The sequence below is a fragment of the Aplysia californica genome, unplaced genomic scaffold (assembly GCF_000002075.1).
Source record: "Aplysia californica isolate F4 #8 unplaced genomic scaffold, AplCal3.0 scaffold00185, whole genome shotgun sequence".
In the NCBI taxonomy this organism is placed as follows: domain Eukaryota; kingdom Metazoa; phylum Mollusca; class Gastropoda; order Aplysiida; family Aplysiidae; genus Aplysia; species Aplysia californica.
The window spans coordinates 772,860-784,942 of NW_004797455.1; the positions used below are offsets into that span (position 1 = coordinate 772,860).

Consider the following 12,083-nt stretch of genomic DNA (forward strand, 5'->3'; position numbering starts at 1 on the left):
ATGAGAATGTAGATTTCAACTTCAACATCCCTTTTAATACAATGTATTTCATGCATATATTATGTAATTACTCACCTAATTTTATACTGTTTGTAGGCCTACACATAACAAATGTGTCAAGGAATGAAAGAATTTGACATTAAACACCATCCCAGACTAGATCAACTCTGAAAAAAAGGGTGTAAAGAGAAGACTCTAGATGTTCTCAAGTATAAAACAAAACTATACGTGTCATAATGCAGTAGAACCAAGCACTCCTCAGGTTTTGGACATTTGGAGTTATTGACATCATCTGAGACCCTGTTTATTTGTTTTTGGTGAATAAAATACCCACTTAACTTTAACAGAAGTCAAGATATTTGCAATTGACAGAAGATGGGGTAGCCTGACGTCAGAGATTTTAAAAATTAATGAGAAAATGGCCGTCAAAGTTTGGTCTTCCTAGGCTTGAAAGTAAGTAAGTTCAATCAGTATTTGAGGCCATTGGCCCACATCACATAATATAAAATACTCATTTGTTAAATAAAGTTTCCTTAAATGAAAAAGTACAGGTTGTGCACATATCTCTTATCATGGGTCAAACATTGCATATTTCTGTCACTGGGCCGGGTCAGGCTGGGAGGAATTAACATTTCCCTTTGATGGACAAAATATGGACAATAGAAAATATAGTGAAATTCATCTTCAATTTCATGAGAGTTACACCTCTCAAACAAAGGTGAATTTATTCATTTCCACTGACAGAGAATTGTTATTTAATTTTAATGGAAGGCTATAACTATAATGAGTTTTTAACAAGGCTATGACTCTTCTGTTCCACAACTGTGGGAAGTCGATGATATACTCAGCTGTTTCTTGAAACAGAATCGTAAGATAGAATAAACTGAACTTGCGTCAGACTTCTTCCTCTATGTTCTGCACAGAATGGTCTACAAGCCTACTTTTTACTTCGCTGAGAAATAAGGGGCCTCATCATACAACCTTCTGTTCAAATCTGCTGACTTGAAGCATCTGTTGCTGCAGACAGGCTATGCCACACCTACATCTCACTGGCTGGGGGCCACCTAGTCTAAGCCTGGTGGTATACGATATATATATATATAAATGATATTCTGAACAACCCTTGATATCCAGTCCTGTACGGCTGGTGCACCTAGAGCTGGCCTTGTTCCAATAGTCCACGGATGGGAATTTGGGAAACATCAAAGTTCAGGGTTCAAAGAATTAACAGGTATTGTCAGAGATCAGCTTTGGCAATCTCATTCCATGCCCCAAAAAAGAGAGCATATTTATTATAACCTGTAGGCAGTAGCCTCTAGACGTCAGTCACAAGCAGTCAGACCAGAGAAAAAGCTGCTCCCTCCAGAGCACTAAGGCCAGGGCTCCAATATACATTTCATAATCTGCAGATCTGACATCGACTCCCCATTCAGATTTAAGTTTTCATTCAGAAGGAAAGGAGAGATCAACATGTCTGACACAAAAGACAGCAGAAGCTGCCAGAACTGTAGAGTTAATTCTGTCTGCCTGTTTACTAGAGCTTCACAACTTGAAATAAGCAACATAAAAGTTTTCTGGTGTTGGTTAGTACTTAAGTGTAAATCCATTTTTTTCTTGTGAGCTTCTCTTCTACAACGTTCAGCCTCTGTCAACCTTTCTAGACATCAATTACTTTTCCCACCATCCCTGGTAAACAGATCTGATACTGCAACACAAGCTGATCATTATTCACCAATCCCCGTCTCTTCAACTCACTGATAGGTATATCACCTGACACCAACCACTCTTCCCAGTCTACAAACTCTCCGCTAATCTCACCCTCTTTACTCCCCAGCTTCCAGTCCCATCCCTTACCAACTTGACACAAGGCCGTCACTGTCACAGCAACCTGCGTCTTCCCTCTAAGACCTGAGCCAACAACTTGGGGACACAGGCACCGACTGTAGCGCAGACCCACCGCTATTTTCTCATTGTTAAAAGAAAACTTTACAACACCTTTCACATGAGATGGGTCCTCACCTATATGCCACACGTCACTGTATTGTGACTCTCCCCATCTCCACCTGCTAAAATCTTTAACACCAAAGCGATACCTGTACTCATGGTTCTTCTCGGATGTCTCAACAACGCCCTGGATACCATGACATTCTGCGACTTCACGATCTGAATCGGGGCTGTCATCTCTTGATGCTGTCTTCCACCTAGTTCCAAACTCATCTCTAAGTTCATGTAACCTGGAACATACTTGCATCCCTGCCCCTTTCATATGAGACAAGTTCCCTGAACTGACAACTGAATCGTGTTCCTTTACAATTTTATTTAACTGACATAATTGTTTCTCTGAGGCTTCAGTCAGAGTTTTCAGTGTATTAGTCAGCTCCTCCTTAGGTATGAGATTCCTATGTACATTATTCAAAAGATATAAATACTCATTTGTAGAATTTTCAATTGTTCTCATTCCGTTTTCTACTCCTTCAAAGTGCGATGTCATTTTCACAATTTCTGCGGCCATCTCAGACCGTGGTGGTAATATCAACTCCTCTGCTTTTTCAAGCTTTGAAACGACATCACTGTGGTGCTGCGAACAAATATCACCAAGACGGCCTGCCTCTTCCCTAATGAGAGACTTGACTTCTGTCGACTCCCCCCTCAGTCCGTCCATGATCTCTCCAATGACTTCAGGACTGGTCAAAGTAGTGGCTTGGGCTGCAGAAGCAGGCAGGTCACAACCTTTGACCTGATCTAGCGGAACTTGTGAGTTCCTAGAAAGAAGTTCTTTGACTTGAGTCTCAAGAGCTCCAACTCTCTTGTCTGTCTTTACGCTCAGGTACTGAACATCTTGCAGCGTCCTCAAAATAGTCTCCAAGACATCTGAATTGTGTTCTGAAAAGGGGTGGTTAAAGCTTTGAAATTAGATATAAGCAGCATACATACATGCAAATTATTTATATACTTTTTAATTAAAACTCAGATACAAAATACATGAAGTAACAAAAAAAAGTTTTTCATCTACAGTAGTCTCCGCTTAAGATCCCGGTGCTCGGGAGCAAAGAAAAAGCGGGATCTTACCCGACTCACGAAGGGGAGAATCCACAGTGACCGATATTTAGGCTCATAAATGGTCAAATTGACGGGTCCCCTGGCTGGGTTTAAGACTTATGGCGAGCAAAGAGTGGTCAACCTTGATGACAAATCACAGTGGCATGTGGCATGCCATTTTCACTTTAAAATCATCCTATCGTGAGTCTCAAGATCTACGCTTATTCAGGTGCCCCTCCCCTTTACCTGTCCCAAAATTGTATAGCTCTCCATCTCTGACCGAGTTCCCCCACCTTTGTAGTAGCGCGCCATTACGTTGTGATCACACTAATTAAAATTCAGTCTGTGTTGCACATTCGAGAATAGCGACAACGACGACTATGGTCAAGGAAGAGCTCACAGTTCGATGAGATCCCAGCAAGTGATGTAAGGTTAGGTGGAGAGCTCAGATGCGAGTGCGATGTTTGGGGAAAACAAACGCATCAGTCAGTTCACACCTTAGTGTGATCCCGTCTGGGGCAAACATTGTACTGTTTCATCAAGTTTTACAACGCTTATGTGATCTCATTCACGAGAGTGGCAGATCTTTAACTTGATGAGCAGTTCAGTGATCTAAACTTTTCACTCTTAGTTGATTGGCTAAGCCTACCTGGGTTTTTGTTCCATAAATTATGGTCTGAAATGCGGGATCTTAGCAGAATGTAGACCTCCAAAGTGAATCAGAGCAGGACCTTTGAGGTGACTTTTGTATAGTAAATATTCTGTTATCTTAAAACAGCGGGATCTTAAAGGAATCAGGATCATAAACGGTGGGATCTTAGGCGGAGACTACTGTACTCCATTAAGATCAAGGTGCCCTGTGATCATTATCACAGAAGAAACTGTGAACAGGGGGAAAACCATGGTCTTAGAAAATAGAGAAGTCACTGGTAAGAGAGCTCATTTAAAAAGACAGGACCTGACTATCATTCGGGTCTGTTAAAAACAAACTTCATGATAATTTGAACATAATAAAAGTTATCAAAATTGTCCAAGACAGCCGTCCATTGTTGAGGAGATAAGTGATTGTCTTAGACCTGTGGATGTCTTGGATAGTAACATTATAATAATGTATAAAAAAAAGGAAAAAGGTAATTTTTACAGGTGATTTTTCTTGAGAGAGATGGCCATTAGAACAAGTTCAACAGTATACAGTCAGATAATTCAAATACGTCAAACACCTAGGCCGAAAAAAGAAAAATGAATCGTCTTTCTATTGATGTTTTAAAGAACAGAACACGCAAAATAACGGTCTTGTTATTAAAAGGTATACCAGTATCTTTAATTTTGACACCATCCAATGACCAGCGAACAGAATGAAAAGCTGCAAGGAAGGTTACAAACAACATTCTCTCATTACAACTTGTATTATGCTCAAGTTAAGACACACACTCAAACGAGATAACACTGCAATGAAGAGTTCAAACTACTTTACATGACAAAATACATCCACAAACAAACAAAAAATAAAAAGCAAAATTTTCTGAATATATATTCACAAATTAAAGGCACAAACTCCCTCATCTGTCTCTCTCCCTCTCTCTCTGAATCTCCCCCCCCCCCCTCTCTCTCTCTCTCTCTCTCTTTTTCTCCGTCTCTGACTCCTCCCCTCTCTCTCTCTCTCTCTCTCTCTCTCTCTCTCTCTCTCTCTCTCTCTCTCTCTCTCTCTCTCTCTCTCTCTCTGACTCTCCTCTCTCTCTCTCTGAGACTCCTCTCTCCTCTCTCTCTCTGAGACTCCTCTCTCCTCTCTCTCTCTGACTCCTCTCCTATTTCTCTCTCTCCTTCCTTCCCCCCCTCTCTCCTTTTTACAAACACACACACACACACACACACACACACAGACACATACACAAACACACACATACACACAAAATGAGAGACATACCAACAGCAGCTTGTAAATGCAACATGTGAAAGTCAGGTGTCTGTTCAGTCGAGGCCATAGCAACCGCCAAAGACATAAACACAAACCTGAAATAAAAAGCAAGAAAATGGTTAATTATTCTGATAGTCCAGTAGGAATGGTAGTGTCTTGATGCCACTCATTATTTTTACTCACTTTTTACTGGGCCGGTGGGGGGGGGGTTTGTTTGTGTGTGGGCCTTATGGGATGGGGAATAACACTGGCTACAAACACTTCTTACAAACTAGCAAGAGAGGGAAACCCACCTTCTAGATTTATAATGATAGAACATATGGCTAACCGTGTGATTCAACCGCTTAAGCAACAAAATATTCTAAAATCACTCTTTTATCCCTAGGTGTAGTACAGCCTTTGATACACCTTATGTTAAAATCCTGAGTTTGAAAGATTACTGCAAAGCGTTTCAATCCTTCAGTAAATCAATTATCTATATCACACCAGTCCCCAATTTCCACGTGATTCAACCATCTAAGTGCCAGTTTTGCAGCCCGGTGGTAAATGGGCGGTTGGATCAGACAGATTCAATGGCTCTTTGAGGCGTTCACCTGTCGGGTAGGCGGCGCCATCCACATGACCGTGGCCTTTGTCAAAACAGACTGGACGGTAACATCAAAAACAAAGTGCCGCCTTTGCTAGAGCCCTATCGATAGCTAGAAGATTTTGTAAAGGTGGTTTGTGTAATCTATCACTGAGTTTGGTAGAGTAGTTGAGAAAGGGTATGATGGCATCAAAAGATATGTTCATACTGACTCGATCAAATCGGTAAATTGCGGCAAAAGCTAATGACAAATGAATTTTTTTACAGTCTATGATTGACACCTAAGGGGTGCTTGTTTCACATTCTGTACAACTATTGGAAAATATTTTTATTGCGATTTTTCACGTTTTTAAAATTTACTTTAAGTATGCGCCCCTTGCTGTGTCTGCCATGTACCATTCTTGAATCACTGATCAATTAACCAGTGCCGGGTAGATTATACTTAATTTGTTACCAAAAAAAAAGCCAACTCATTTAAACATATTCGCCCCGAAAATTCTCTCTTCAAAAAACCTTCGCTTTCACCGTCAACTCTCCAGCTCTACAGTTCAATTTGAAAAAAATCTCATACATTCTACCTATATGATACCAATGCCCTCACTCAGTGGCTATTCATGACTGTTGCAAAGACAGTTTACATGACTTGGAGATGGCAGCTCCACAATTGTCAAATTACCAGAGAGAAGAAGAGGACAAGCAATTTTGAGATAAATAATTCTTCCACAAACTCGACGAAATTGCAGTCCCATTACTACAGACAGAATACAGGCAAAAGCTATTTTGCCTCACACTTTCAAAGCCTCAGAGGCCTTTATTGAGAGTACCAAAAAAAACGGAAAGAGTCACACACATTGTCCCAGACGACTTTAGAGAGATACTCAAAAAGAGCGACCTGTTGTTGTATGTATGTCGGAAGGATCAATGTGAATTATGCAGAGTAGGAGAAAGAATCTAACAAGAAGCTTGCACAAAACCCAGTGAATGGGACCAGATTATGTCGAGTGTGCATGGACTTGGAAGCGGACTTGTTATAGTATGGCCTTGAACTCATCTGGAGTACTATATCATTACAGGACCAAATTAGCTGTCTTTTTTAAAAAATCTAATTTGGAAACCAAAGATATGAAGTGTCAGGTTTGGCACCAAGGAGAAGGACCATTGATTGCCAATGAATTCTCTTTTTGTGTCAGTAACTTCCTGGAGGAGCCTACTGACAATAAATATGCTATGCTCCTTTTATACAGTGATGGCTGTATTTATCAGACCACAATGCTATCTTGCCAAATGCAATCAGCGACATTTGCACCAGATAGGATAGAATTGTTGAACACAAATACCTTGAAAAAGGACAAACGCAAAAATATGGAAGTCCAAGTCATCCAGCTGCTGCCAAGGGATCCACTGTATTCCATTGCGCTTGCCTCTGGTGGCTTTTTTTATAATCCAGTCAATTGCCAGTATGAAGAGAAAAGGTGAGGGGAAGCATCCTTGTCGCACCCTAGTCTGTACCTGGAATAATTCTGAGAGTTGTCCTTCGTGGAAAACTTGGCAGTTTGTTCCATCATAGGTGGCCTTCACAAGCTTGATGATTTTGTCAGGTATTCCATAAATGCAACATGAGTTTCCAGAGAGTTTCCCTGTCCACGCAGTCAAATGCATTTTCATAATCAATGAAGTTGACCACGAGTGGTGAAGTCCATTCAAGCGATTGCTCAACAATGATGCGCAGAGTAGCGATCTGGTCCACACATGATCAGTTCTTGCGGAATCCTGCCTGGTTTCCATAGAGCTTCTCATCTTCTGCCAAGTTGATTCTCTCCAGGAGTATCCTGTTAAAGACTTTCCCAGGTATAGACAGGACTGTTATGCTTCTGTAGTTGTTACAATTGCTGAGGTTTCCCTTCTTTGGCAGCTTGATTAGGTGGCCTTCCTTCCAGTCTGATGGTATTTCCTCCTCTAGCCAAACCTTTTCGAATAGAGCATAGACAATTTCCACTGAAGTATCTTTATTTGCTTTAAAGGCTTCCGGTGGTATATGGTCAGGACCAGCAGCCTTGTGGGACTTCAGTGCTGTTATAGCTGCAGTAACTTCTTCTCTCGAAGGTGGTTCCACAGCTATTGGGAGGTTATTTCTGGCTGGAAAAATTTCTAGTTGGTTTTCTGTTCAAGAGGTCTGTTCAAGAGTTGATCAAAGTGTTCTCTCCATCGGTTAAGTTGCTCCTCTGGGTCAAAGATAGTCTTTCCCTCTTTGTCTTTCACTGGTAGAGTGGGCTTGCTGAACCTATCTGAAAGAGTCTTTGTTGTCTGATGTACAATCTTTACCTCCCAGTTTGCTTCGGTGTACTCTTGTTGTGCAGCGAGTTTCTCAGCTCAGGTACGGCAGTTGTTGACTTGGGCCTTCAGCTCTCTTCTTTCAATTTTGTCTACAGAGTCCTGTGAAATCCATTCATTCCTGGTGTTGACTTTGGGTCCAAGGATGCTCTGGCAAGTTGCATTTACTGACTCTTTTATCTTGTCCCAGTGTTGTTTACTTCATATTCATCCAGATCTTGAAAGGCTTGAAATCTGTTCCTCAGTTCCAACTTGAATTCATTCTTCTTTACTGGGTCTTTCAGAAGGCTCACCTCATACTTTTGGCGATTTCCAGTTGTGATTTGTGCATACCTTCTCAGTTTCAGATTCATCTTTCCAAGGATCAGATGGTGGTCTGATGCGATGTCTGCTTCTCGTAAGACTGACGTCCTCCTCCAGTAAGCGTGTAAACTTTCGGGATATGCAAAAATAATCAATCTGGTTTTCCTTAGTTCCATCCGGGGAGACCCAAGTGGCCTTATACATCCTTTTGTGTGGGAAGATTGTTCCTCCTGTAACCAAGTTGTTGAATGCACAGAAGTTCTGGAATCTTTCTCCGTTGTCGTTTGCCTCTCCTAATCCATGTCTGTCCATGATTTCCTCACAGCTTGACCATTGTCCGAACCTACCTTTGCATTTAGGTCTCCCATGACAATGTTGATGTCCTTACCTGGAAGTTTGTCATCACACTCCGAAAGGCGGTTGTAGAAGTCATCTTTATTCTCCTGTTCTGCCACATTGGTTGGGGCATACACTTGTATGATGTTCATGTTTATGACCTTCTTCCTACCATCTCTTTTTTAGAGTTCTTTTTTAGTTCCAAATGAAGCCATAATGATCCTTGAACCATGCGCTTCCCAGCCCCAGAAGGTCTTTTGAGATGTTTTGGATATAATTATGATCATCCTTACTCCTTCCCCGTGTGGTCCTTTCGCTTCAGTCCAAACCGGGTCAAGTGGGTTTCACTGATTCCCAGTATGTGTAGGTGGCATCAGTGCATCTCTTGGAGGACCTGTGCAGTTTTTCCAGCCTCATAAAGGGTCCTAACATTCCACGATCCAATCCGGAGAGACTTGGACTTGGATGATGGTGGAAGCTTCTACCCAGCAGCTTCCCTTCAGCTTTCACTGCCTCGCATTATAAACTCTCCATTCGGAGAAGATACACGGCCAGCCAAGCAGAGATAATGGCTTTTGCTTGTATGTGTTTCTGTAACAGGTTCTTTTTACGAGAGAGGTTCGTGACTCAACCCCGACCTGGAGGGAGGATGAGTCTGTTTCGGGAGACCCGGTTCGGCATTTAGTCGCCTCCTACAACACGCTAGCACCATGACAGTCTTATTCTTCTCAATGCCGGGACTGCACGGCAGCTTCTTGTTTATATGGTTCTCAAAATGCCGTGGCTCGCCGTGAGTGTAGAAAAACCATCACTGTTTAGTTCTTATTGCTTATTATTTGGTGGTGGTAAAGAAGTGGAAGCAACCCAAGCCCCACGCAAATAATTTTGGTCCCCCCACCGCCACTGGTGGCAGCCTGTTAGGTAAAGGTGTAATGATAATCTTTCTTGAGGATTAGGCCAGTTTGGTGTATAGAATTTCTTGCATACCAAGAACAAAAAGAATACATGATCTTTAATGCATTAGACATAAATCAGGACTCCAATGAAAGAATGGGCACAGTCAATTATTATTGCATCTTTGCGATAATTTCAGAGGTCCCTTGCATTTTATATCTTTCATCATTCTACTGACTGTCAAGTAGCCATTCTGCTGCTGCCCAGTTTGTCACAGGCCCATTTTGTCATAATTACAGCACTTTTAACTTAAACTTCAACAATGTGGTTTTGTAACCTGAAGTTTTTAACTCTCCACTTTCAAATTGGTAGAATCTAGTGTAGAGATAGTCCCTCTAAAACGTCAATTCAGCTTATAGTTCATTCATCAATATTTCTTCTTTTTTGTATTGTATGCAAATCAAATCAAAATTACTCTGTAAAGTTTCCACAATGAATGCTCTTTCGTTAAAAACAATTGAAAAAAATAAAATTCAGTTCCAGCAATCAATCAGTGCATTCATTTACTCTTTTTGAGAGTGGTAGTGATAACTTCCATCATGCAGGGCACAGTCGAGGTGGGGTGGGCCTGTGACAATATTGTGGTTTTTTTCTCAAAATTAACAGCATGTGGCTGAGCCCGTTCTTTCTGAAATCCTTGTGCCTCATTAGATGTAGATCTTGATTCTAGATCTAGATCTAGATTAGATCTAATATTTTCTGGACCAGATGAGAATGTTTATTAAGTATAGAATCTAGATCTAGATCTAGATCTAAATCTAGACTTACCTCCTCAATTCTTGTTCTCACGTTCGACGTAGCGATTCAGTTTCCACTCTCCAATCCGACACTCGACGCTGGTGTTTTTGTAGATTCTAGTAGTCTACAAAGAAAGCATTAGTTTTACAGTATTGAAAATACCCGCACGTCCACAAATATGCACTGAGTACTTCGCGTGACTGCACTATTTAACTCAACTATTATCAAGTATTACAATTATAATTTATTATATATATACCTTGGCTGCCGGCCCAGCCCCCTCAACACTGGCAACCGCTTGCTGACCGCTGAGCACTACAACTACAAAACAATAATTGATCGCTAGAGTGGCTGGCCTTGGCATGAAGGTGTGTTCCGTAAAAGAGCAATTTGTAAAATTTCTGGCCACGCGCAGCGCAGGCTCATAATATTCACTTTCACTCTACTTCAACACTCCATAGAATGGTGTGTTTTTATGTGTACACGTGCACGCTCTCTCTCTCTCTCTCTCTCTCTCTCTCTCTCTCTCTCTCTCTCTCTCTCTCTCTCTCTCTCTCTCTCTCTCTCTCTCTCTCTCTCTCTCTCCCTCTCTTTCCCTCCCTCCCTCCTCTCTACCTCCCTCTCTCCCTCCTCTCCTCTCTCTCTCTCTCTCTCTCTCTCTCTCTCTCTCTCTCTCTCTCTCTCTCTCTCTCTCTCTCTCTCTCTCTCTCTCTCTCTCTCTCTCTCTCTCAGTTATGTATAGGCTTTCATACATGAGAGGATAATGAGAGAGAAAGAAAGACAGAGACTGCAGACAGAAGGAGCGATTGGTGTAAAAGAGAGGAGAAGGGGGAGTCCTTTTGATTCCATTTTTACAAACCATAGTAGTAATAGGCCTAAAGTTTCAAACTTGAAACAGCTCTGAAGAAGGCAGTACACAATTAATCTTTTAAAAATATTTTAAAGTCAGAGTTTTACGGCACTTGAAACACAACAGGGTTATATAAGTGCTGAAGATTAGATGTGTTACAAGAGAGAAACAAGCACAAAAAGGAGGAAAGACCAAATTGTAGATGTTTGATCGCATGTATTGAAACTGGAAGACCATTTCCAAGATAAAATAAAGTTGTATCTCATCTACTTTAAGACTAAGAAGAGGCTCAGCAGTTGAAGCAAATTTCTTTGATTGTCTTCCACATCCCCATCCTCATTACTGACTTTCTCAACATTACCATCATATTAGCAACAGGGAACTGCACTTACATATATATTGCATTCTATATTATTATCATCCTCCCTTGTTCAATTCTACCCAACCCTTGAAAATAACCATTTACTTTCACTTTCACAAACTTAACCCCTGGCTGCGACTATAGATACTAGATACATTGTATACACATACATACAAAATTTTAGGGACATCCTCCACAGGGGACAACAACTGCTCCACCCCCAGGAAGTAGGAATACTTTTAGTTAATTATAAGTCTTTTAAATAATAATAATAATAATAATTAATTGCATTTACATGTTATATAGTGCATATATCCAAGCCTGATAGCGTGCTCTATGCGCTATTAGTTACCCCAGCAGACCCAAGAACACTCAGAAACATTTGTGGCTTCTCTAGAAGCATACAGTGCAAGCTGCAGATTTCATATGCTCAAACACTAACAAACTGACAAGATCTTTCACTGTCTATATCCGGGTACCCTTATCCATCTGGGTGAAGTTAGAAATATTTCTGTAAAGTGCCTTTCCCAAGGACACAGTGTTGGGTCCCTGGCGGGACTTAAACCCACGACTTCACGGTTGTGAGTCCGATAGCCTATTAGCCCTAACCACTTGGCCACCGACGCCATACCGGACCCATCGACTCAATAACGACCATATTACATACTAG

General features: G+C 41.3%; 1 protein-coding gene across 1 annotated transcript; it reads right to left on the minus strand.

The window, feature by feature from the left end:
• Window positions 1–707: 707 nt before the first annotated feature.
• On the minus strand, window positions 708–10,700 carry LOC101857798. The gene is made up of 3 exons (XM_005098512.3): window positions 10,233–10,700; window positions 4,964–5,049; window positions 708–2,883 (listed from the first exon to the last, which is right to left on the minus strand). The coding sequence occupies exons 2-3, from the start codon at window positions 5,037–5,039 to the stop codon at window positions 1,658–1,660; spliced, it is 1,302 nt and encodes a 433-aa protein (XP_005098569.1). The 5' UTR covers window positions 5,040–5,049; window positions 10,233–10,700; the 3' UTR covers window positions 708–1,657.
• Between the last annotated feature and the right edge of the window lie 1,383 nt (window positions 10,701–12,083).